Source organism: Amphiprion ocellaris, chromosome 1 (genome assembly GCF_022539595.1).
Source record: "Amphiprion ocellaris isolate individual 3 ecotype Okinawa chromosome 1, ASM2253959v1, whole genome shotgun sequence".
In the NCBI taxonomy this organism is placed as follows: Eukaryota; Metazoa; Chordata; class Actinopteri; family Pomacentridae; genus Amphiprion; species Amphiprion ocellaris.
The window spans coordinates 12,413,813-12,441,213 of record NC_072766.1 but is presented as its reverse complement, the minus strand read 5'-3'; the positions used below and the strand labels follow the sequence as shown (position 1 = coordinate 12,441,213).

At 39.4% G+C, this 27,401-nt stretch overlaps 1 protein-coding gene across 4 annotated transcripts; it reads left to right on the top strand.

Moving 5' to 3' along the window:
* The first annotated feature begins 185 nt into the window (after positions 1 to 185).
* On the top strand, positions 186 to 22,711 carry usp10 (ubiquitin specific peptidase 10). 4 transcript variants are annotated; one of them, XM_023266676.3, is made up of 15 exons: positions 186 to 451; positions 6,964 to 7,032; positions 7,335 to 7,380; positions 7,806 to 7,865; positions 9,787 to 11,022; positions 13,702 to 13,793; positions 14,354 to 14,463; positions 14,550 to 14,608; positions 14,698 to 14,801; positions 15,247 to 15,346; positions 15,795 to 15,975; positions 16,956 to 17,121; positions 17,834 to 17,978; positions 19,053 to 19,118; positions 19,717 to 22,711. In XM_023266676.3, the coding sequence occupies exons 1-15, from the start codon at positions 431 to 433 to the stop codon at positions 19,902 to 19,904; spliced, it is 2,643 nt and encodes an 880-aa protein (XP_023122444.1). In that variant the 5' UTR covers positions 186 to 430; the 3' UTR covers positions 19,905 to 22,711. The 4 variants fall into 4 exon arrangements, with proteins under 4 accessions (XP_023122444.1, XP_023122443.1, XP_023122447.1 ...); XM_023266675.3 differs by having other exon boundaries at positions 9,784 to 11,022; XM_023266679.3 differs by lacking the exon at positions 7,806 to 7,865.
* The last annotated feature ends 4,690 nt before the right edge of the window (positions 22,712 to 27,401 follow it).

Below are 27,401 nucleotides of genomic sequence, written 5' to 3'. Positions count from 1 at the left end.
CTGCACAACAAATCCCACAGCATCACATTTCCTGTACTCATTGTGCAAAGGAGCGACTGTAACGTGACAATACCTGTAGATAAGGCCTCTGCATGACTGGACTGAATCGGGACTTTTATTGTGAAATCTCCGAACAAACCTTCACTGGAAGCATTTGTCTCGAGCTCATGCTGCCTCTACAGCCGAGCGCGCGCTGCTCAGGCTAGCACGCGAGGAAGCTGCTAGACGGAAATGGCGGTGATGGCCAGGCGAGCAGCATGAAGTGCTGATGCATTACACGGATCAAAACTTTCGACTGCCAGGACACCGTTGGGCAAATGACAATGACGTCGAAGTAGAACACCTTCCGTAGCTGTTATTACGAACCTACAACACCTTCCCGGGAGAGTTTTCATCTTGTCAGCGGAGGAGAGAAAATCTCACCGGGAGCATGGCTTCTTACAGCAACCAGGTAGCTAAGCTAGTCGGCTAGCATTAGCCTGCAAAACAACTCCTGCTCAACGCACTCTTAACGGTTATTTTTAGACCTACGGCCGACCCTCGTTGGTACAAAAAATCGACCGAAGCTAATGTCACACCGTAGTAGCATTTTGGTCAGTTGCGTGTTGTTTTTTGAATTATCTGGCTGGTCGTGTCATTGAAAATGTAAGTAGTGAAAAGTGCTTGCTAATGCCCCCCTAAGCCTCATTGACCACCACCAGCATGGTAGCTAACAGGCCCTAGGTCCCTCCATTCAAATGAGCCAGCGCTGCTCTCTGCTGCACTTCTTCGGGACGTGACAGCCACTTCTAGCTCAAAGCCACGATAGCGTGTTTAATCTAAAGTCAGGGACACTTTAGTGTGGGATCCCACAAGTGTCATGTGTTAAATCTCAGAGGAAAGTGGTAGAAAACTGCTGCGTGTGTGCATGGCCCACCTGCTCAGTGCTGCGACAGGCCTTCTCCGATACCATATTTTCACAACTGGTTGTAACATCAGATGAATTACGTTATGGGCAGTTAGGAGGCACAATAACGGTTCTGCGGTACATTTTGCATGTGTTAACTTTCCGTTTCTATGGAGTTGTGCGATAGGAAATGGCAAATTCGGGCTGTTCATATAGCTATTAGCAAGCTAGCAGCTTTTCACAGGTGGTGTGCCTACAGTTTGCTGTCAGTCCGCTAGCTGCTTAGCTAAATACAATGCGACAGTGAGGGCCTTCGTGGATAGCCAGCATTTATTTGAAATGGAAATGACCAGAACAGGATTGAGCCTGCACCCTGCTGTGTGTGCTGCTGCATTGTCTGTCCGTGTGACTTGAATTAGATTGTTAGTAACTTGGAGCAAGTTTGGTGATATTTCTGAGGAAGCTAGCTGTCATGTGGGAAGGCCCATTTTGAGGTCTAGCTCTGCATGCAGAGACCTGCCAGGTTTGAAGTTTGTAGTGTTTGATTGAATACGAGTCAAACTCGAGACAAAAATCCACATAATAAAAATAAACTTTAAGCTGGAGTTATTTGCTATTCGAGTTCACACTTCAGGCTAACAGCTAAACAAACAGAACATGGCTAACGACGATAGGAAGGGAAATCTCACTGAAGACTTAATTCTGCATGCTTTCACACTTCTTCCTGGCCTTTGAATTGAGCGTTTCTATTGGCTCAGAGTTCACCAAAGTGAAAGTTGAAGGGGAAAACCCCTCTCATCGTGTTTCATATAAAAAATAATTGGTCTGTCAAATGAATGAATCCACTGATATTGATTTATCTGTCTGTGGTATAGTTGTATTATTCGATTCCAATAAATGACATGGGGAGAATACTCAAAATGAGGTCTTGACTTACAGGGCTTCACACCAGCAGTTGTCCAGCAGATTTGAACCATTGTCAACTATTTCAGTTGGTCTGGTTTCCCTTGTTCGATAATACTTTTCCTGTATTACAAAAACGTTTTGTGGTAGTACACCCTCTTGTAAATTCGTAAGTGAATGAAAGTGTTGCTGTTACCATAATTTACTCTGTGGGGAATCACAAATATGTAGATGAGTGGAGTGCAAACAACTAACATTATAAACATGTCAGGTTAACCAAGTCTAAAAGCAAGAAAAACAGGTGGGGCAGCAAAATAATCAGAGGCAGAACAAGGCGTACGAGCCGCAAATGGGACATCGCTCTTCTGAGGAGAAACTTGGTATACAGGTAATTCTGGAAATACTTATCAATGCTCTGTATCTGCGTTTAGAGATAAACGTAGATAAAATCCTGCTTGGCAATTTATCCTGTTTACTAGCAAGTGGCGCACCTAAAAGTAGTATGCTAAACATTGTTTATTTTAATGTGTAATTAAGAAAACTGAGCCACTATTAGAGACTAGATAAATTATTTTAAGGCTGTTTTTGTTTTTTTTGTTTTTTTTTATAGTTTGCTGTTTAGAAAATGCTTTGTTAAATAAAACCTGTAGTATTCTGTGCAGTAACCTCAGAAAGAGTTGAAGTAATACAGTAACAATACATTTCCTCATTCAGAAGGTCTTTTCGAGGTCTTAAAAATAGACTTTTAAATAATCCTCTAGAACAGGCTAGTAAATATCAGGTTTAATTCAGATTATTTTGTCAGTTAAATATAGAACAATAATACTATATAATAATATATAGTTTTCACCACCATGAAGCAGTCTAACATTCAGATTGAAATGCTTATATTGACATTAAGGCTTATTGGTTTAGGTCGGGGATCTAGACATTACAACATCTATTGCTTGTGTAACTACAACATATACCTAGTTCATGTGTCTATGTCTTAGAAGTTTGTTTTTTTTCTGCAAACTGTGAAAAATGCTTTAAAGGAACCATGCTATGAAAGTAGGTGACATTTTATTATTTTTAAACATGGTAACCGTCATTTCAAAAAACAAAAAGTAAACTCATCATATCAGTATAGCAGGGTACACAGGGAGCTTCTATCCACAGCTTGCACAATCATATCTACTCTTCCAGAGATTAAAAATTTAGCAATGGAGACATCTTAGTATAAACCACAGTGGCTCTGTTTGTTTTAGCAAGGAATAAGTCATTCACTTGAAGGGTATTTTTTTTTGCAACTTCAACCTGTTATTGCCGCTTCCTTATTTTGTAATGTCACTTGTGAGTCCTGCTCCCTGGGAAAAAGAAACACTGTTTGCACAAATACTGTGATACAGGTTACCTAAAGTTTTCCGTTAAGTCATGCTGCTTACATTTGCTGCAGACATATAGGATCCCGGTAGTATGAATCCTAACATTTTGTTGGTTTCCTGATTTTTCACCTGGCCTCATTCACAATTCCAAAACTTTAACTTTCACTGCAGGCATTGAAAACAAAATTCAAAAGTAAATTTCCTCAGTCTCAACTGTGTTCAGAAATTAGCGTACGTTTCTTTTGTTTTCACACTAACCTGCACAGCTCAAAATCCTCACAACTAATATTAATTTTCATTGTCGATGATTCTACTGAGAATTTTCGTGACTGTGTTTCTAAAATGTCAGAAGAATAATGAAAAGGTCCAAAACTTGAAGATTTTCTGTCTATGATCAGAAGATTTTAAAAAAATATGCATAATTGAGAGGCTTAAAGCAATAGATTTTTGGTAATTCAATACTAAAAACAAAGACCTTCACAATTATTTGATTATCAGAGTAGTTGCTGATTTAGTTTTCTGTCCATCAGCATAATCAATGCAGTTCAACACACCATTGATTATGCCACAGAGTCCCCTTCATGAGCTAACCTCTTCAGCCTACTGACACATTAGTGAGAGTGGACTGAATATTAGAAAGTCTCTGCAGTGTAGCATAAAAAAATTCAACAGCATCACAAACTGCAGCATTCAGATTTAATGTGAAGTTGAATCAACACCTTTCTAAAACAGTTGTAATGATGACTGATCATAACATTTAAAGCAGAATGGGTTGCTGGGCAGTGTGTATGGTAATTACTAGTGAAAAATTGAGAGGTCTGATTACATGGAACAGCAGAAAGGGTTTCATCCAGTCAATTTAGCTGCTCTGTAATGGTGTTAATTGTCCTTGGGACAATTAATATCAGGACGTGTAGTTTGAAATTGCCATTCCAATATAATTTTTTAATTCTCCAAGTCGAGCAGGTGTAAGAATGTTCAAATAAGGAACAATTGATATTAATTAAAAAGGAATAAGTGGTTGTTTTATGGCTTACTGCCATATCAATAAATGAAAGTGTTACCACATTGTTAAGTTGCTTAGCTGTTGCTTTTGTGTGAGAGAATGCATGTTTCAGCAGAAAGAATGGAAATGATTCCTTTCTTCCAGTGTTGTACTCCTCTGTGTTTTCAGGGTTTGTAATTATTGTGTCACCCTATTACTTCATCACACCAATATGCAAGCACAGGCATGCTCCAGAAATTCATTGAGAACTAGTCTGACCTTATTTGTAGTGGTGTGGTAGCATTTTCATGCTCAGCCAAGTTGTCCATTAATAACTGCATACCAATTTAAGAAAACAAGAGCAGTAGTGCTGGCCGTGTACCCTGTTGTAGTTCAAATACACAAACTGTTAGAGCTGTATCAGTTCTAGCACCATTATAGTAACATGAAGTCAAAATGTCAAATAAATGCTATCTTGAAATTACACCCACTTGGGTCTAGTGTGATGGGAGTCGGACTAAAAGTTCAATGTTTATGTGTCAGTTATTAAGTGTCATGTAAAAAAAAGGCTGATTTTGACTCAGTCTCTAGATTTATGTTTTTCTTTTATGTTACATATGGAAATGACAGTTTCACCATAAGTCAGTTTCAGGAGTTTCATGTGTATTTCGGATGAAGGTGTTATTTTCAATGACTCACATTTGTAGAAGCCCTCAGTGTCAGCGTAAAAGTTGTCTCCGAATAATAATAATCAATAATGATGTTAATTTAATTCAGGACCATTGTGTTAAGGCATACATATCACATTCTAGCATTAATCCAGGCCTTGTTCTTGGCCCTTCCTATAGCCTTGTTATGTGTGTGTGTGCACACGTGTGTGGTGTCGTCATTAAACTGTGCTGAAATCATACAGATGGCTAATTTGTTGTAATCCACAGTCCAAACGAACAGCAAGGGAAGCTTAGTGTGGTACGTGTGGCACGCCTGCAGAAAGAAGCAAAGGGACATTCTTTCTGTTGTGATTGTATTAGCCATCCTGAGGCCGTTGGATTATGGCTGGCTGTTTGTCGCTTGAAGTGCCATTTCAGCAATGTGTGCCCTCGCGTGGGGCCTCGTTTGCAAAGAGTTACATATGCTTGAGCTGCACTTTCTTTTCTCTGTGCCTACCCTTTCACGTTCCCCTGTTTATTGCATTGGGAGGATTAACGGCATGGCTAGTGAGTTCATTTCACCTTTTCTCAGTTGCTTTGTTTTTTCCATGCACATGTGGTAACAGGTGGCTCAGCGTGGTGTTCCCTCTGAAGCTGTAAGGTTTATCTGTCAGGGGTGAAGCACAACTGCAGCTAATACACGAATGATGATGTAAAGAGTATTAGGGCCATTGAGTAACATAAGCAATGTACTAAATAAGACTGATAAATTGGAGATAAGTACAATATCACCCTGCTATTCCCATAAAGATTACTATCCAGGTTGTAGGTCACTTTCCTTCATTCATTTTAGTATTTATTGTTTAGTTGCAAGTACTATTTTTCATTACAGATTGAAGACAGAGAAAGATATTCATTGTGGAGTCATAAAATACCAGGAAAAGCTGATATTCCTAATATTTGACAAGCTGGAATTACTGACTGGGCCATTTTAGCTCTAAAAGGGACCCAATAGTAGTTTTTTGCTCTATGTGACACAATAATAGGTTTGTACATGCATACTATAGGACTTTACATACTTGTGAGAAATGCTTCCACAACTTGAAGGACTAATTATGTACCTCTTTGTAACGGATATGCATGATGGGACACTTTTTCTCTGCCTATGAATTACCTTGAGATTTTGTACTGGACTTCTCATTGTTTGAGACACCTGATAACTGAGTTGAAGTTAATAATTGTCAGAGAGCGGGACACAAATGCAGCAGGGTGTAAATACAAGACAGTGACGCACAATCTTGTACCCCTGAAGTTAATATGTGTGCTATAGTTTTGGTGAGTTGTTCAGATGTGTCAGATTAATTCAGTGGTTGTTTTTGCGGCTTTAATTTGTGATGTGACCAGATATCTCAGCATGTCGCTAAGAAATCTAGTAGTGGTTAGTATGCAAGCAGTCACCCATGCTGTTATCTTAAGTGATTGATTCACCCTTTTAATTATTGACCATTTACTGCTCCAGATTTTCAGCTGAAGTGAAGAGACTCTACATCCACGTAGTTGTTACATTCACAAGCACACAAATCTAATGTCTCAATCATCCTAAGAATTATGACCACATTCCTAACTTTAGTCAGTCAAAAGTTGAAAAAGTTAAGGCAATGCGTAAACCTAGTCTGGCTTGTTTTGAGGATGAGGGTGCTTTATATTAACCTGTGTTGACCACTCAAAACTATATTTCACTAAGAACAAACGGTTCAAGAATCAAATCGTCTGAGCTGTTCGTGTTCATGGTTTATGTATAACAGTGCATGACTCATCACTTCACGTTGAGCTTTACCTTTGCACAAGCTAGCATTGCAGTATTGGCTGTGTGGAGACAGACTCTTGTTTGAGTCCTTGTACCTAGATATCAGATGACGGCATCTCTTGGATCAGTTCCAGTTATGATGTGGAAAGACCTGTCCTTCACTGTGTGTATTATTTGATTTCCCATGATTATTTTTTTAACTGAAGAATGCTTATATTTTGAGACTTACTTTCTTTGGTGTGTAAAGTAATTCTGTGTTAATTTTAATGTAACATTTAGTTGGTCATCTGAGAAAAAAAAACAGAAAAATGGATTTTACAGCTTCATCTTTCTTTTCAACTAAAGATTATGTTTATTTCTTCCCACAGTACATCTTCGGGGAATTCAGCCCCGATGAGATCAATCAGTTTTTTGTGACTCCACGATGTTACGTTGAGGTAAGGAAAGGAATTAAACAGAAATAATAGTAGTAGTAGAACTTTTTAAATGGGTTGTCATGATTGTTAGTTTTCAGAAATTCTGGTGGCCTAAACTGGTCAGAAAGATATTTCCTGACTGGAAGCACCCGTTTTCATGGGAAATGTAATTTAAATATTTAAGTAAATGTAAGTATTAAGCTTTCATGTGAAAGCATTGGTATTCTTTCTCCTTGTCAGTCCTCATGTCAAAATGTGGTTTAATTTTTTTACTATTTTAAAATGTTCCTAAAGTTTATGTAACTCTTTACATCTCTTTACAGCTTCCTCCGTTCAATGACAAAGTCCCGTGCGTCAGTCAGTCTTCTGGTATGTACTTTTCACTTATACTATATTGCTAGAACTTTTGGGATTTTCACGTTAAAAATCTGTAAGCATCAAAATACCCTACGTTACCTGAGGAGATGACTGTTCTTCTCATACTTGGCATCGAGTAATTCAGAAGCAGTTCTTTTAATTGTAAGAATGAATCCCAGGCTGAGCTGACCTGACTCACCTGGCAGGAAGAAGCTTTTCATGTAATTTTTCTTTGTATACATTTGTGCATACAATATTTATTGTTTGGAACAGATTACAAGTACAGTAGATCTTGGCTATTGCATTATTTTTAACTATATTGTTTTCATTAAAGTTTGGGCCACCAAATTAAAAATGTTATACCAGCCACCTTTCTTTCAAATGATACCCATTTGCACATGACGTTTGCCTTACCTTGATTTGTATTGATTATTTAGGAAGTTACTGCACTCCTGCTGTACCTTATATTATGGAGTCTATGGGACTGCAGGTTTGCGGTGAGTTGAGGAGTCTGACACCCTGTGGCTTGACTAGCTGTTGTGCGTTTGCTGTGAAACTGGAAATCCAGGTTTTAAAAACTGGTGGCTTTCTAAACTTTGCGCCTGTGTTCTTTCTCTTGCCTGTTGGTAATATCTGTAGAGCTTTGCATGCTCAAGATACTGTTAAGTATCTTACCTTCTCTTGCATATAATGCATTTTCACTACTGGAGGGCTCCAAGTTGAATTAAAATCGGACTGAATTTTCATATGATTTAACAATCACAGCTTATTTACTAAGGGCATAGTGATGGTTTTATGTGGTTGCTAACATGTGTGCACATATTTATCCTTGGATTGTTATGGTTTTAGTGCTGAATGCGTTTTACAGTATTGAAGTGTGATTTCAGTAACACTAACAGAATATCCTTTAATCCCAGTAGAGGAAGTAACTGCTGTTTTAATGCCCTCTTAACTCTCGCAGAACATCAGGGTTTACAGTTTGGGTGACCAATCAACATTTTTGATAAAAGCCACTTGGATGATTTGTCTGATTTGCACTTACTAATGTTTCCTGTTTATTCACCTTTGCACCTCTCACTGCATAATAATCTTCAATTTAAGCTGCCATGCAACAGATTTTAACTACACATGAAGTACATTTGTTTCGTAATGTCATACATTTGCTTGTGTTACATTGTTCTACATTGCTGAGAGAGGGACTTTTCTATTAAAAGTAGTCAGTTTTTAAGAAATGATGCATATTTATGTCACTGATGTGTATACAAAAGAACTGTCTTTTGTCTTGTTCTATTTTGTTTGCGCCCTTTTGCATCCTTTAATCTATAATTATTACTCAAACATAGGTAAGCTTAGCATAAAGTTATTTTATTCATAGCTTTTATAGTGTATTTTTACAACACGTGCCATGTTTCTCTTTGTCCATCATTTTTACAGGTTAAGTCAAGATTTGTCAGAGGACCCTGTCTCAGCATTACCTGTAAAGTGAAATTATGCGTGCAGAATTAAAAACAGACACTAAATATGTAAATAGAGACAATGGACTGTGTATTAACTGCAAGAAGTGAGAGCACCTGCAAAGTGGCAATGATAATTTCATTACTCGGTGGCATACCTGACAATTTAGTATTTTTACAGGGTTGTTTCATACAAATCTGAGCACGAGAGCACAAATTTGAGAGCAGAAGTTTTGCGAGTGCACAGCAGTTGTTTGAGATATTTGTGAAACCAATAGTATGTTTTCAAGTAAACAAACAGCCGAGTAGATCTGCTCCCAAACACGGGCTATTTGAGAGAGAGGGCAGGACTGTAACAAAAAGCATGGCCAATCTGAATGTAAAATAAAGAAGTGATATTATCCAATTTGACAGCTATACCATGCTAGGAACACAGCTCCAAAGTTTTCTATCAGAATTTAGTTTGCCATAATTTTAAAAGAATGCCAATAAAATCAGGGCATTTAATACATTATGAAAGCCACACAAACTTGTGTGACAGCTTTCTAAGTCTGGCCAAGTCTTGATGACTGACTACCTCATAGAAAATGAAAGTCATTATCATCAAGCATGTTGTAGAATTGGTGTCCTCTAGACAATATTGTCCTCCCCAGGCCTAATTGTAAATGTTGAATCACCCCTCAGAAGGAATGTGATTTTGGATAGACACAACAGTAGTGTCCAAAACAGATCCAGTGGAATTTGTCCTCTTTTTGCTGGCATGTCGGATCCTGACAGTGTGCTCCCACGACCCTTTGAGTGATAGCTTTCTTGTTCAGAAATAAGGATTTTGTATCAATTTCTGCAGTGGAGAGTAAAATACAGCAGTGTCTGTTTTTATGTGTAGGATTTAGGCTGTCTTTAAAGACTATATTTGCTGTTTGTGCTCTGTGTCTCTAATTGATTGAAATGTTATCTACAGCAGAAGACTATCAGCGCATAGAGTTTGGTGTTGACGAAGTGATGGATTCCAAGCCTGTTGGGGTGAACGATCCCTTGTACAAGGTGTCAAGCACCCTCAACCCACAGGCTCCAGAGTTCATCCTGGGCTGCCAGTCGGCCCAGAAGGCTCAACAGACGGCTCCTGCAGCAGCCGATGTCCCTGATGGAGCCCACTTCAACTCGCTGGATGGAGCTGACTCGGAAGCCTCAGCCCTGGACAATCACCAGGCCTGCCAGGACATGGACGGACTCCCTGGCAGCCTGGGACAGCGAGAGAGAAAGAAAAAGAAAAAACGACCGCCGGGATACTACAACTACCTGGACCCGTCAACTGGCAGCAACAACAGCAGCACCAGCGCAGCAGATGGAACACCTGTGACAGCACTGGTGAACGGACATACACTCGGTGGCCCACACCACAGTACTGAGGATGTGGACAGTAAGGCATTGTCAGGGGCTGAACTTTCCACCCCTGGACCTGTCCCCATGGCAACATCAACAGCTGCTGTGGCAGCAGCCAAGTTTGCCCCCACATCCACTGCCAATCAGAGGACTTGTGATAGCCCTGATGACTCTTCTTTGGACTTAACAAGTGGAGCTGCCTCTTTATCAGATGGCAACAATGCAACTTCCTCCTCTTCATCCTCCTCTCAAAGCAGAGGGATGACGGAGGGATCCAGGACTGCAGATCAGCAGCCAGATCATTTGGCTCCACAGAGCCCTGAACTTTCAGATACTCCACACAGCCCCCCCTCTAAATCACCTCTTCCTCCTTCAGCTGCTGTGGCCACCCCCTCTGTTATCACTTCCATTACGACTACTGAACTAGAGGGAAGAGATGTAGCAGACAGTGGGGTGGCCAATGGGCTAGCAGAGCCTAATACTCCTGTCAGTGCAGATGGACACAAAGATGACTGTGAGAGTGGGGAACAGGCTGAGCAGGTCACCCCAGACTCTGCTGCCCAGCCGGTAGTGACAGAGCAGGCACATTCGCCTGTAATTCCAGCTGCACCTACTGCCAATCTTCCCAAATCCTGGGCTAGCCTCTTTCACAATTCCAAGCCTTTGCCCGGGGGCCCTCAGGCCTTTGTGGAGGTAAAGAATGTTGTAGAAGTTGTGGCTCCCTCCCTCACTACGCCAGAGCAGCCTGAGAAAGTTGGGGAGGTAAAAGAAGGCCCTGTCCATGTATCAGAGGATCCTATGGCCCCTAAACTTGCAGGTATTATATAAATGCTCATAGCTCACTTTTTATGCTGTCTCTGTTTTGCTTTAAGCGATATGTTCATTGCTGCTAAACTTGCGTATCTCCACTTGGTGGCAATGTTGAAACAGTTGTATTATTAATACTCCTATTGCCAAGTGAATATATGCATAAACATTTAATGTTTGAGAAGAGTTGAAATAATAAGTTCTGAATATCCTGAATTCTATATGTTTGAAGCTTTAGCTGCACAGATTGCTTAGTAACATCATACATCAAGGAAGGTTATAGGCATGTTGCATTCATGTTCAATAAATGAACACTAGATGGTAGCACTGCATTCAGAATCGTTGTCAGATATGAAGTCATCAGTCAGAGTTGTGTAACCCACTTTATGTCATTACTCTACACAGTTGTAGGTAGGACAGGAATGCTTTGTAGGCCTCACCCCTCATAAGCAAAGGAATGTTCTCGCAAAGGTTATCCACAGGTGGATGGTTTCTTTGTCTCCTGCCATCATCCTCTGTTAAATTGTAGATGCATCTTCCTTTAATAGATCCATAGGTCTCCTTTACGAGTGTGACATGCAAATTTACATTTTGAGTTATGGTGTCTGGTTGCAAGTAGTTGTTGCATTGCTATCTATTACCATTATTTCAGGGTGCAGTTCAGATACCATTAAATATGATTCACTTTATAATAAATAACCAAATGTTGCCATCAGAGCTGCAGTTGGCCACTGAGACGTTCAACTCCCAGAAAGGGCAATGTGATGCCTTGTGAATGTTGTGATAGCCTGACAAAAACTGAAAATTTGCAGAATCACAGCTTAAGCATTCACTGCAGAGAGATTACATTATTTCAACTAAAAGAGGGAAAAATCAAGCTATAAAACAAACATTTGTGGTTTGGCTTAATGTGAAGAAGGTTCAGTTGAAATGGACACACAAACAAGCACAGTTTAGTGTGATCTGAGATTTTATTCATGAACTTGCAGACAGATGCAAGATGCAAAGTATTGTGTTGTGTATTTTGTTGTGCCACATCTGTGATTTCTAATCAAATGGTTTCAATGGAATTTTCTGTGTAGAAGAGCCAGATTTTGCTGCATGTATGTCTGGGTTGTTGTGGGGTATTTATGAGAAAACCAGTTTACTGGTTTTATACACTGGGTTGTGTTAGTATACAATTTGAGTCTCACTTTCAAGGTACCCAGCATATATCCTATGTAACTTTTATTGCAAGTTTTTCATTTTACAGTAACAGTATGTTCCCCCTTGAGTTGGAAATTTTTAGTTAGACACGCCAATTAACCAGAAAAGCTTGCACATGTATTTTTGTCTGCAGTGTATGGTTTTCTAAGCTTGACAGTCATCAGTCTGTTCCCAATGTTTTAAAACACTTTTTCTGTGGGAGAATGGTGTAACACAGAAAACTATAGACTGTAATTTGTAATGTGATTACAGACAAATGAAAATGTATCCCCACTGTTGGGTACTTGACAATTTAGTTCCCAAGCATTTTTTAAAATGTGTTTATTTGATGGTGGTTAGTCAGTACTAGCTCTATTTGAACTTAAAAGAGACCACCCTACTTTGAAATGCACCAGCGTGGAGCCACGACTAGCTTTTTTGTATAGTCTATATGACAGACTGAAGTGGAACAAAAAAAAAACAACTTCCAAAACTCAACATTGTAGGAAATGCTCTTATATTCTTATATGCAAGTTACTTGTATATTTTCACACTGGTGTGCATTGCGTAGTTGGGATCAGAAGCAGATATGCGGTGTAGTCATGTACTAAAAAACTGAGCACAAAGCGCTGTCTTATGTTCCCTTTTGTGTAAAATAATATACTAAGGATTTGTTTGAAAATGAGCTGCTCTTCCAGGTAACGCAGCTCTCAAAGATAACAATTTGGATTTCTTGACACAGTTTGTAGTATCAGTGTGCCACCATCCTGCAAAAGTATAGAATAGGAATGATCCCCTGGCAGTTTTCGGTGTGAATACTTAATGCTTTTGTCTTCTATGCTTCAAAACCACTTTACCATAGTGGATATAAGATAGTTTATGAGAAGTGAAAAAAAAACTGATATTATAAATGGGTCATAATTATAAGATTTGTTTATTTATGAAAAGGAAGTGGGCCAGAATAAAATCCTGATTATTCTAATATTAACTCAGTGATTGGCTGTAGATGAAGCTTTTTTTTTTGTAAAGCAATAGTTTAATTATTTACTTCACTAAATGCTATAAAAGTACACAAGGAAAGAAGCACAAGATTGATCATGCTAATGATTCATTTGTGATCAGTTATTCATTATTTGCATGAGAAAGGGGAAGTGTCATCAGTGTCACAAAGCTAATGATTCACTTGCTTTGACTAATGTGTTTTTTGCTATTGGTTTAGTCACAGCTAAATTCATGATACATTTTTTTTCTGTAAGTCACTTGTGTAAATCATTGTCCACGTTACCATGGGAGCTGTGGTTTTGAATGACAGTCTCCCTTCCTAGGCGTGGTACAGCATGTTCTTGCTCCTGTTCAGACAGTCTCTTGTGCTGTTGTCACTTGAGGCAGGAATAGAAGAAGGAACACTTGTTTTGGTAAAAATTGTGTCGACATGTTTTTCATTGTTTGTCGCAGTTGTACGGAGCTACCTGTTTAAGAACATTGTGTTTGTTTGAATCCCCAGAACTTATTGAGAATGTGAAGTTGATACATAAACCAGTGTCTTTGCAGCCGAGAGGACTGATCAACAAGGGAAACTGGTGCTATATCAACGCTGTATCCTTTTGCTGAATTTCTGCCACACACACTTCTTTTAGTCATCATATTTACATGGTTGGCGGTTTGCAACATGACTTTCTCTTATTTTCATGCAAAACCAGATGGAACTAAGGAGAAATACTGTGAAGTCCCAGAGTAACACGTGTTTTACAAATACTGTGCCTTTGTGAAATGTTGCTTTTCTTTGGCCACCAAACAAAATAAGTTTCAGTTCTGCCTGGAAAATTAATAGATGGCCAAAAACATGCCTTCTCCCTTTTTTTTTTTTTTTTTTTTAAGGAAAGCTCAAAATATGGTCAACAATGGGTTAGGTTAATATTTTTTTGTGGGTGTTTTATGGGAACTAATGAGAAACTTAAGATCTTTCACACATGGACTTCAACTGGACAGACTCACAAAATATATTCAAGACATCTCAGTTTTAAGAGCTACAGAATGACCGCCAAGACTTTGCTCTAATTAAAACTTATCCCTTTGCATCAGATTTAGAAATATTATTACAGCTTGTCGTATTGCTTTTTTAAGTGCCGTTTTCCTCCCTAACTCTGAACACTCAGACCCTACAGGCCCTGATTGCGTGCCCTCCCATGTATCACCTGATGAAGTCCATTCCTCTGCACAATGAGACGCAGAGACCATGTACCTCCACACCAATGATAGACAACTTGTGCGTAACATTTCTGCATGTTGATATGAGATTTCTAAAGTGTGGTATGTTCAGACACATGACTATTGTTTCTTTGTCTCTGGCAGTGTACGGCTGGTGAATGAGTTCAACAACATGCCCGTGCCATCTAAAACCAAACAGCAAGGTAAGATGTTAGATAGCATGACCAAAGACATTTGGTATTATTTACTGTCAGCACCACTGATGTTTTATGATTTGTAACTGTGTCCACAGCTGTTGGTGATAAGGTCGTAAAAGACATTCGGCCTGGTGTACCTTTTGAACCCACTTACATTTACAGACTCCTCACTCTCATCAAGTCCAGTCTTTCTGAGAAGGTAAGCCTTTTTAGCACATCCTCTGGATACATTACATATTCACTGCAGAACTATGCGGCAAGGTGTTGTTGCATTTTTTTAATGATCACACTTTGAATACACTTCCTCTGGAACAGACAGTGCTTGGGGGAGTCTTGTTATGTTTTTAAAGGAGACATTTTTAAGTTCACAATTCAGCAGATCTTCTGATTAAATGCAACTCATGTATTACACATGCTGACTCAATTCTGATTCGGTTTTAACGAAGGAAATTACTTAAATGCAGTGATTGATATTTTGAAATTAGATTAACCTTAATGTCTCATTGTGTACACACTTCCTTGTCTGTTTACTTTGTCGAGTGACTGTGTATGCACATTCAAGTGTGCACACTAGCAGTTTTATTTGACAATCAGCATTCTGTAGTGTGTTAATTGGTGCTGATGTACTGATACTCTGCTCTCAGGGTCGACAAGAGGATGCGGAGGAGTATCTCGGGTTCACACTCAATGGATTGCACGAGGAGATGCTGGCATTGAAAAAACTAATTTCGCCTCAGGAAGAGAGTAAGCAGCTTTTAGCGCTTACATGTCAATACAATATCACCAGATAGATAAAGTTTGAGGTTATTGTTTAATTGAATAGTTTGCATGTCAGTACGTAATATTTACTGAGCCAGTGAACGGTAATGCCTTTGCAAATGGATAAGTGTGACCTTGAGAAACTCAACATTTCTCAGCAAATTAGAGTGGAAAGTGTCGATACTAGACAGTGTCAATACAGAGTTTATTTTTCTACATGTGTGTATCAGTTTTTGTGACTTTCTTCTTTCTTGTAAAGAAAAGTTAAACTTAAAGTTGTGTTGTCATCTACTTATCCCAGAATCTACCAAGTGAAGTACAATTTAATTTCCTGCCTCATGGATTTAGACAAAGTTCATTTTACTTTCTTTGGGGCACTTTTCTTCAGTCATTTGGCCACTAAAGTGGTTTCTTTCCTGTGTCTTTTGATCAGAAGCTCCCACACCCAACGGACCAGAGTCCCAACCAGGTGTGGAGGAAGATGTTGCTGATAAGGAAGAAGAAGGTAGTGAGGATGAGTGGGAGCAAGTGGGTCCCCGAAACAAGACTTCCATTACTCGCCAAGCTGACTTTGTCCGCACACCCATCACCGATATCTTTGGTGGTCACATCAGGTACATTTTCATATTGTTTCACAACACAGCATTATCCTTTTGTTTGTAACCGCTTCTATTTGCAGTTAATGCACCAACCTTTTGTCAGAATTGTATGAGCTCCATCTGAGCATCCTGTGCTGGTTACACAGCTCATGGCCTAAGATTTATGACCCGTGTTCATGGTGGCATTACAAATTGGTCTCCCACCTTTAGTTCTCCAAATTTTGTCCAACAAGCACCACAGTGCTTCAGAATAACAACCACTGCGGGTCAGTTGTGGTCAGAAGTCCCGACAGCAAGACGTGGGTCACCCGTCCACAAACAAAGGTCTTAACTTTCAGACAAATTGGAAAGTGAAGAATCTGTGTGGCTGTAGCCTGCCTAAATAATATGTTCTATGAGGTTCTGGTCTGGCACAGTCCTGATGTACACTGGTTGCACAGTGTCTTAAAGGATTGTTTTCTCAGAAATGGTTGAGCCTAGAGACTGGTGTGTACACCTATTGAGCTTGGCTGTAACCCATGGACTTTTTTAAGGTGCTGGTCGGAGTAATTGGTTTGTCCTAAAGAATCTCTGCAACAGTTACTATTGGAAGATTATTTTTGCCCATATTTGTAGTGTTTTAGCAGTCATTATGAGTGAGTCAGGATGTTGGGTGTTTTCAATTTTCTGCTTGGAATAATAATAAAAGTCAATTATTTGCATGATTTCAGTCTCAGCTGGAATTCAGTCTACAGCAGTGAAGCTGTTTATTCACTCTGCATGATTTTTACAAATTGAAATGTCAGGTAATAGTTAAGAACTGTATAGTCATATATTTGCAGTCAAGTACATTGTGAAAAATGTAAATGTTTTAGTACAAGTGCTGAGAGGTATCTCTTATCATGGACATGGAAATAATTTCAACAATATCCTGTCTCTATGACAGGTCCAGGTCATAAATCTCTTTTTTAATATTGTTCTAGAGTTTATAACTGGGCATTTTGTTTCTTTCTCAGATCGGTGGTATACCAACAAAACTCTAAAGAGTCGGCCACTCTGCAGCCTTTCTTTACCCTGCAGCTGGACATCCAGTCAGAGAAGATCCGCACTGTCCAGGAGGCTCTGGAAACCTTGGTGGCTCGGGAGTCGGTCCAGGGCTACACTTCTAAAACTAAGCAAGAGGTATATGAAAAGTGCACCTACACACTGTTGTAGTTTAAATCAGTGTCATACTTTATCAAATAGCAAAATGAAAATATTTAAAAGGCTCAACGATATTTGTGTACTAAGTTGTTCCTGGAATGTGCAATACTGACGGTTTAGCACATAAATGAGGAGTTATTGCTACACAATGTAAAATACATCAACCTTCATTTAATGTTCTCCCTAAATATAGTAGTAGTTGCCTCAGTGCAGACCTCACAACTACTGAAGAAAAGAAACTGTCTGAAAACAGTGCAGTCTTTGAACATTAAGCTGAAACAACTGGTGCAGGGAGCATCTGCTCTACAGCTGTACAGTGGACATCTTTGTAGTTTATTTGTAACAGATAAACCTATTGTTTTGCTTCTTTGTCATTTTAAAGACAGTTAACATTGGTCCACAGCTTAACTTGTCTTTTGTAGTTTGAAAACTGAGTCTTGTAGTTGTACTTGTCTTGAGTTTTGAAGGACTCACCTGCCTTTTGTATTTCTAACACAGTGATAACTGTTGTGCTGTACTTCTTTCCCCCTTGAATTCCTGTTTTGTTCATTAAAATGATTTGATTTTGTCTTAAGTCGACAATTATTAATACAGCTTTGAGAGTCTTTGAAATTGTAGTTTTTTTCTTGGATAATTTATTAATACAGTCTCTGAATGCATGTCTTTCTCATCTTTATATTTTCACGCTCAGATTGAGATAAGTCGGAGGGTAACTCTGGAAGAGTTGCCACCTGTGCTGGTGCTCCATCTCAAGAGATTTGTTTTTGAAAAGACTGGAGGCTGCCAGAAACTGACGAAGAACATCGATTACCCCGTTGACCTGGAAATCAGCAAAGGTATGAGCTCGCACTTTACTGAGCATGCTGGGCATTCACCTTGAGTACACACATCCCACTGCAGTACTTAATTCATGAACAGTGTCCATATATGAGCTGATGAAGTTTACCAACACCTATTATAGATGCATACTTTGATAACTTTGAAGTCTCATTGTAGATAACTTGACTATACTGTAATGTACCTTCATTGTCATAGTATTGATTTGTCCTCTCTTTAATTCTTTGTCATCATAAGTGCATGCGTGCAATCTAGTATATTAGAAGCAAAATGTTTCCAGAGTTAAATTATCTATTTATAATAGCCTTATTGTTTTTAACACATATATTTGAGGTTCACTTCTTAGTGTTAGCTGTAGATATTTAATTCTGCCACCCGGCTAATAAAAGTACTTTAGTCTGGATGATTTACCTTGAGTAAAAGATGGTGATGGTTCCCCAGAGGTTCCTTTTATGGTTTTTATCATTTTGGTATTCAAAAAGACAGATTGGTGAGCCGTTTTCAAGAGGAATGACCTCTCCTCTAAACTTGGGAGACACGCATAAAAATGGCACAATATTACGCACCGATTGAATCAGATTGCTGTGTCATGAGGTGTAGCTGAAGTAATATGGTTGGAGACATGATTGAATGAAGGCATTAATAAGGGTAAAGATGTTACAATGAACTTTGTGAACCTCATATTTTTTTAATCATCATTTTGTGCAAATATTGATTTCAAAATGAAACTTTTTGTGAATTCAAACATTCAGCAGCTGCAATTTTTTTATGTAATTGAAATTGTTGATTTTGGACTTCCTCATTTGAAAAAATGTTTTTAAAAGTTGTGCCAATTCAAAACAGTGTTTCTAGCTGACTTTCAAGCTCCTCTGCTTTTTGACGTAGAACAGCAACATCAATACAAAGGCAAAATTTATTGAAGCCTGTTAAATTTTCAGCTGTATAAATCTTAAGGAGCCAGCAGCAGCACTTGGAACAACACATGCTGTGTTTAATTACAGCCTCAGCAATTCTTTAAAATATCTTTGTCTAATGATCTGACTTATTTTTTTTAACCATAATGTTTTTTTCAGATCTCTTATCCTCTGGAGTGCGAAGCAAAGTTGTGAAAGGCCAAAGAACGTACAGGCTCTTTGCAGGTTTGTTTTTGTTTTGTTGTTTGTGCATTGGGATCATATTATTAAATCTGCTGCTTTTTGTGATGTATTGTCAGTGTGGGAACTGTTAATTCACCATGATGTGTTTCCTTCATCCACAAAAGTAACGCTGCTGCCAAGACTGCTTTCAAAATGACTGTTCTTTTCTGTGCTGAACTTCAGCGCATCTAGTTGACAGTAGTCTTTTAATTTCACAGCAGAAAATACTTTGGGGCCATAATTTTTCAATATATTTTTGACTTCCCAGAAAACCTAAAATGAATCTATGAAAGAACCTAAATGCATGTCGTCTTTTGTGACAAAGGCGCGTGTGTTTCAGTGATTTCATCGTAGAAAATTCAGAGTTATAGGGGTCACTGGAAACTCAAGCCTGCCATGATACACATGGGGTTTAAAAGTGTATGTGAGCTTTGTTCACAACTGTATAAAGTGTGGTGTAGTTATTTTAGTTGCACCACATAGAATAACAAAATGCTGACTCAACAGTGCCCCACTTTTAAGTCACGGATGAGTAAAAACTTGGAAATCAAATATTCCATATTTCTCAAATATCTTTTTCCCTGTCTCTCAACTTCACCAGTTGTCTATCACCATGGAAACAGTGCGACAGGCGGCCATTACACCACGGATGTCTTCCACATTGGTCTTAACGGCTGGCTGCGCATTGACGACCAGGCAGTGAAGGTCATCAACCAGTACCAGGTGGTGAAGCAGACTGCAGAGCGCACCGCCTACCTGCTGTACTACCGCCGCGTCGACCTGCTGTAGACACACAAATACACATCCTAACATACATGCAAGAATACCCGAATATATTCACAAACACATACAGAACACACGCTCCAAATGCACTCGTTGACAGTACAGTACATGTACACACGACACAAACACACACCAAACTAATGAACAGGAACACTGCCCAACTTGTTCTCTTGCAAGATTTTCCTCTTCTTCCCTCCTGTCCCCGCTTTCCTGAGAACCAGCTTTTCCGACACCTTTTTCCTTGTCTCCTTTTTCTTTGCGGAAGGAGAGAAGCAAGCTGCATTCACAAAGATTTCCCTGTGACTGCTCTCTCTTCTCTGTGCACCACTGCTGTGTATTTTTCCTTTTTTGTTTTACTGTTTAAGCAGCAACGAAGGACTGTTGAATAGACAGGTGGGGTCGGGGTCACAGGTTAGGACCTGAGACTCTTTTCGGACTGAGCCCACAGCTTGGCTCGGATAGCGAACAGTGGACTCACAGAGGAAGAACTATCTACCACAGGCTGCAAGTGGACTGCTGGGGTAATTCTCTTATTAAAATTACCTTTTATAAGGAAATGACCTAGAAATATCAGTGTTTGCCTTTTAGTAAAGGAGAACCGTCAGCCTAATGAATTTGCAGCAGTTTAAAAGCCTATTTTTTTGCTTTTGTGCATTGAAAAGGCCCAGCACCAGCATTGTCATGAGTCTCTCCTCTATAGGCCAGATTGTTTTCTTCTCTGCCACCACCAAGTCCTTCTTCTCCATTTCCTCACTTTTACGATGCTTTTAAGTCAAGGTACAACTTGAGCCATCACAAACAGGAAAAAAAACAAAGATAGGTGGTACATTGAATGGGAACTGGACAGCTTCCTTGTTTTGAGAGATCCTTGTTGTGGTATTTGGGTTTAGATTTAGAAAGACTATCTAAAAAAAAAAAAATTAATGCGCTTTAGAATTTAATAACAAATACGCTTCTGTGCACAAAGTATAAACCCATTGATGATTTCAATATGACAGGAAAATGCATATTTTACAAATATTTAGATTAAAATATAAAAAAGAAAATATCTGAGAGATCTAGCTGACTGAAAACGTGTTTAAGTCCGAAACGACTGCCAGTTTTTAGACTCAGTTCTTGCACTGGATAAATGGCTACCAATCAAGACAGATTCCACTGCAAAACCTGCCCTTATTTGCTTTGTACATTTCCTTCTCTATCCATTCATTTTTTTTGTCTTGTCTAAAGGTTCCACCTGTGTATTGGTGGCTTATCAGTGTAGTTTTGAGCCACGCCACCCTTCTTACCCCCCAACTCAGCAGAAAGCGGGGGCTGCCTTAGGTTCAACGTGTGATGTTTTTCCACTCAGCGTACGAGTCTATCCCTAATCAGGCAGCAACTGCAAGTCTAAAGCCTGTGAAGAGTTAAGGGAATGTACCTGACACCTCTGTGTTTGCTCTTTTGTGGCTCAGCGTTTCCTCCCAGCTGAGGGAAACTGAGTGTTGAGGGGAAGTGGGACTACATCTGTGCTAAGCTCTGCATAAAGACCCCCAGACATGCGCACAAAAGGAGATAGTGTTTGCTTTTGTTGAAGATACTGATTTTTGGATCATTCATTGATTGTGATGATTTCTTTTTGTTTGAGTTACTAAAAGATGTTAGTTGTTTTTTTGTTTTGTTTTTTTTTCTCTTTTTGTCATTGATCATTTATTGGATGTCATGATGCTCTCGCTCCTTTCAAAAAAATCTGCTTGCATTTGAATTGGTGTTTGAAAAGAAATTACACAGGCTAAAGCACAACAACAAATAAAATTAAACTAGTTCTTTGCTTGATATTTATTTCCCTTTTGTCATTTTATTTTCTTTTGATATTTGTTCTTTCACTCAAGACCCATTTCATTCCAGCCACCAATGTCAGAATCTCAGTATTAACACTTCAGCTCAAGTATTTTCTTCAGTTTCTCACACATACCTGTCTGTTAATTAAGAAAAGGTAACCAGGTGAGACAGTGGTTGACCCACGTTTTCCTGCTTCTGATCTCAGAAAAGCTGCAGTGTAATAACATTTTCATGTAGAGCAGCGCGTGGATTTAAGTTAATTTATTCATTGATTGCAAGTTCACAAAGCCGAATTAGGTTCAGTCTTTGGAGCTGAAATTCAATTTAAGTGACATTTTCCAAAATTAAATATTAGACTTAAATAATTCAGTGTTATTTTTAGCATCATTTAGTGGTGCATAGTGTCGATTGACTTTTCATGTGGGTTTCAGTCAGAAGCCTTTCCCAGGTAAACCAAAGGACAACATTATACAGGCCCTACTGCCTTTCATTCAATTTATATTCTAACTTTGTTTTGCCTTTTCCGTTTGAGGTCTTATTGCCATGTCTCATCACAGTCCACGACTCATAGCACACAGGAAACGGCATGCTGTTTAGACAGTTGATACATGTTCTAACTTTCACAATAGTTCAGTTGTGCTGCTGGCTTTGTAGTCATTTCTGCCAAATTGTGACACTGTTGATTTGCATATTTTCTTTTCCCCTTTTAAAGAATGTCTGGAAGTTGGGACTTTGAAACAGACACCTTGAGCTTTCTGTTGTACAGTTTTATCTCAGTCTCTGATGGCTGGTCAGGAAATGTGCTGGTGAAATGCTTCAGTAATGTCTTTCTTTTTCAGTATGTGCTCCTAACACTATTGTCTGCTGGGAACTGTTGGGATATTGACCTAAAAACAAAATCTATACTGTCTTTTAATTTCAAGCCTCCAGCATTCTATTTTTGTTTATTGTTCAAATAAAGGATTGTGCAAAAAGCAGTTTGCTAATCAACTGTAGTCCGAAGACTACCTGGCTTTCTTATAATACAGTAAATACTGAAAACCTCAGCAGCCTCGACTCCGTGGACTGGCCTACAGAACAATGTGCACAATAAACCAAAACAGCAAAATGATCCGCAGAGTCCTGGTCTATCACACGTTTTTAATTGGTCTCTTGTTCCTTTATGTCAACATACACTGTGCGTAGTATGTTCTGTCTCTCCCTGCTGTGGTCTAGCTGGCTCCCTCGGTGCCCACAGTGCTCTTTAGGGCCGTGGCTGAGCTCGCCTCTTGTTTGGTTTAATGGGAAGCAGACCCATCATTGTAAAATTTGCTATGTAAGGTTTTTCTACCCTTTTCGTATTCCTTACTATTTATTCCTGCCTTACTATAGCTTGGCCATCCACTGAAATGTGGCTTTGCTCTAAAACTCACAATCAAGCGCAGTATTTTCCTTGTTGATGTCAGAAGGCAACTACAAGATCTCCTGTTTTACGGGCCTGTAGCCTGAAGAGAAAATTACATGTTTGGACACCTGATAGACCACCTATGCTCCCATGTGTTAGGGATGATTATGGATGTATGTCTGTCCGCCTGCTCCTCCCCACAGGCCTTTTTAAGACCGAGTGGTTTGCAGACATTGTGTCGGACCAGCGTTTCAACACAAGACACCGATTTTAACGACCATAGTGTTGCGACATCCTCGGGCTGAAAACAAGATAAACTGCTCATGGAGCAACATGTGTTGCTTTTCTGTAATCCGAGAATGTTGTTGGGCTTTTTAAGTGATTAAAGCACCACGTATCAAAACAGTTTCTCAGAGTGGAGATGAGCAACTCGAAACTGAACGCACTCATGGGGCTACAAAGTCGAACCACATGGAGGAGCAGATGAGAGCGATAAATTCTTGTCACGTCTCTTTCTGCGCCGCAAACAACTAAGCTTTTAACTGTGATGACTCGTGTTTATGTAGACAGTGATTTAAAACCACCGAACGGCAACCACCACTGCTTGATAGCAAATAAATGCACTGATACTGTCCTGATATCCAAAACACACAGTGAGTGAAAGACTGGACACCGCAAGTTGACACTTTATGAGAGTTTCACTTAAATATGACCTTTCCAACTGTCACATTTATCTTCAGTGGACCCCAGTTGCTTTTCTTATCTCAGCTCCTTAGGTTTGACAGATCTGGGTTTTCTAGCTGCAATGACTGGCAAAGGGAAGTAAATCCAACTACAGGCTTTAAAAGACTCCTTTCATAACCCGATAGGTGCAAAAAAAGAGCCTCTGTTCATGATTTCCTGCTGTGTTATAAATAGCAGACACTGACACCAGGTGTATACGGACTGTTCCTGCCTCACTGCTACCTCGAATATTTGTGATTTAAATCACTTTGAAGCAGGTTAATGAAGGACTCACATGTACAACTAAATTTTCACTGACTGTTTACAGCATTCTTGTCTCGTGTGCTTACGTTTTACTAATCTGGCCTTCCATCCGCGGAGTGATTTTACGCATTTCCTGTCCCATTACAATCCACCCACTGGTTGGTTTTTATAATCGGCCTCGTTCACCATATGGTCTCTTCATTTAGTCTCCCCCAGTTTTTCCCTGTCTGCTGCATCTCACTTTCTTGCATCTTGTTTAGAGGTCCACTAGCGCTCCACAGTCTCTAAGGAAAGTAAACATTTCGGCAACCAGAGTTTCAAGGACCTCCATGAGCCACTGTCCAAATAAACCAGCTCTCATGGAGAATCATCCTGCAGTGTATGAGTGTCTGGCTTGTTCCCCTTGATCTTCACAAAAAGACAAGCTTGTCTCCCACCTGTTAAAGATTTAATCATGTCAAAAAGTAAACAAGAAAGGGATGTTTGAGTTGTGTAATCCTCCTGTTGTCTTAAACCGAGACTAATGCAGGATTGTGGGTTCCCAGTTTCCATTTGGCCTGGAATGAATTATACATTGGGGTTGATGCAGAGTCATGAGTAACGCTTCTGAGACTAAAACCCTTTCGTCCTTCAGACAGTAGAAAGAAGTCATAAAGGCAGGCGTATATCATACTAACGGTTGTCAGAAAGCGACCGCTTAGGACTGGGAAACGTGAACTGAGGGTTTGTCAGTAAGAACATCTCCAAGAAAACAAATAAATCCTGAAAAGCCACTCAATGACTTTATGGACTGTTGTCAGGAAATGGCATTCAATTAGTAAATTTAAAAAAAAAAAGTGCTTATAGCTTAAAGGTAAACAGGTTGTTAGCAGGTTCAGGAAACTGAATGCCATTTGTGTTTTGAATATCTTGTATCTGTAAATGAAGGGTTGACAAAGAGGCCCAATGTAGCAGTTTGACAGAGAGAAAATAATTTATGTTTATTTGTGGATGGGTTCGATTCAAGCGCACAGAGGAAAAAATGTGCCAGAGGAGGGAACAATTTAAAAAACAAATCATGGGAGCACAAAAATAAATGTGGTTTTGCGTTAAGCTCGCAGTTATTGAAATCAGAAGCATTGTATAACACCTCAAAGCTCCAGTTTAAAGGTCACATTTAAATTTAATCAGAGCCTCCTGACTGTCCTGGTTGTGTGTAGCACATATAAACATCATACCATGGTGCCTGATGGCATTATCCTGATTATTCTTCCTCAAATTACAGAGTGGCTGGGGAAAAAGAGAAAATATTTAGGTGAGTGATAGTGATCGGCGTGCTAAAATACAGGGTCTGACTTCAGTCATGCAGAGAATAAGCTGTAATGTCATTGAAACGTCACAATCTAAATCCAGCACTTCAGGCCACCAGAAATCCAGTCTGTCCATCCACAACTGCTGAGCTTTCTGAGCCTGTACAGGAACAAGTGGCTGATATATGGAAGAATCAAAACACACCTGCCCTCACATGATCAGAAATCTGGATACTGTGAATGTTACATCATTTATACAGGATGTGATAAAGAAGGGGATAAGATTTGGAGCCAGAGTACCAGTGATAAGTTTGTTATGTAACACGGTGTAATATTTTGTGCTTATTTCCCACATGTGGAGGGCTTAATGTTTGGACAATCGATCTGTAATGATCACCTCAGCCAACCCAAAAACCATCAAGGTCTGGTTGGATTGTGTAATTGTTAATGATACTGACTCTTTGTTTCACATTATTGGATTAGTGGTGAAGACACACTTTCCCAATATTGTTCTCAACTTGTTGGAAGAAAATGCCCATAGTTTCATTAGTCATCTGGATGGATCTAAACAATACCAGCTAGACTGATCACAAACCTGTCAAAGCAAAGATGTTTTACACAAAGACTTCTCCAGTGTCCCATAATTAGAGCACAAATGCTGTCAGGCTAAGTGTTTTCAGTCTTTTCTTCTCTGCACAGCAAAGTCACCCTCACCAGCATCTCTGCAGGACGTTTCAGAAAGAAAGCCGGTGCATGATGGGCCAGACTTCCTGTTAAACATGTATTTCTCACTGAGTTCAGAGCAGAAGCTGGCGGTGGAGAATCTGTCTGCGGCATTCCTTCTGAGTGGCAACGCTCTTGTGAACGTCTGAGAGGTTTCAGACACAAATCAAGCACATGATGGAATAAAATGTGAACTATTTGGGTCACAAAACAGCCAGCCCTCTGCAGGTCAGTAAGGAGATATGACGGTGACACACGATGAACCTCGTTTCCAGAGCAGGGGATCCTTGTTTCCTGTAGCCAGCGGGCCCGACTCTTTTCCTTTCTTTACCTTATGTTTCTACCTGTCCCAAGTTATGCAAAGTGTTTTTACCTTTTGTCTGGTGGAGGCACAAATGGAACTAATGTGTTTTTAATTCCAAGTTCCTGACAAAATCTGTTTTTGGCTTTCTGAAATCCATCTGATAAGAATTTTTTCAGCTTCTGTGTTTGTCCTGAACTGAAAATGAGAAGGTGACTATCACACCTACAAGCAGCAAAAGTACAGTCTGTAAAGTTAGTGTGACATTATTTGTGATATGATGTTTTGATATGTTTGTCTTTTAAAGTATGTGGATCATTGCAGCATTTCAGAATTCATTAGTTTCTGATTCGTTGTTGTGCAGTTGTAGTATGTGGAGTTGCAGTATGTGGATCATTGCAGCATTTCAGAATTCATTAGTTTCTGATTCGTTGTTGTGCAGTTGTAGTATGTGGAGTTGCAGTATGTGGATCATTGCAGCATTTCAGAATTCATTAGTTTCTGATTCGTTGTTGTGCAGTTGTAGTATGTGGAGTTGCAGTATGTGGATCATTGCAGCATTTCAGAATTCATTAGTTTCTGATTCGTTGTTGTGCAGTTGTAATCTTGGTATTCGGTAGGAATGTAGAATTTGGATGTGCTGCCTTGTATGACCCTCTGACTCCCCTGTCTGGTTCAGGGAGTGGTGGAAGTAAAGAGCAACACTGATTTAGAAGCTCTGGGGACTGAATAAGACTGGTTTTACAGTCATATTTCAACATATCTCTAATTTCTATAAGTGGTACTGAAAGATTGTTAAGGTTAGTGGCAGAGAATCACAAATGAATTAATCATAAGTGGACAAATATGTACATGATCACCCCAGAAACAAGAAAATGTGGTTAATTATGACAGGAATCCTGCTTATAATGGGATGATTAACTTTTCACAACCATTTTCTAACCAGTGAATATACTAATAGATTCAGTCATTTATAAAGCACTAATAACTGATCTATTGCC

Bases quoted from the DNA above. Each gene is read 5' to 3' on its own strand.
- usp10 (XM_023266675.3), top strand. From the start codon at position 431: ATGGCTTCTTACAGCAACCAG. The intron at 11,023-13,701 runs GTATTATATAAA...TTGAATCCCCAG, and splicing joins TATGGCCCCTAAACTTGCAG to AACTTATTGAGAATGTGAAG. The intron at 15,347-15,794 runs GTAAGCAGCTTT...TCTTTTGATCAG, and splicing joins AATTTCGCCTCAGGAAGAGA to AAGCTCCCACACCCAACGGA.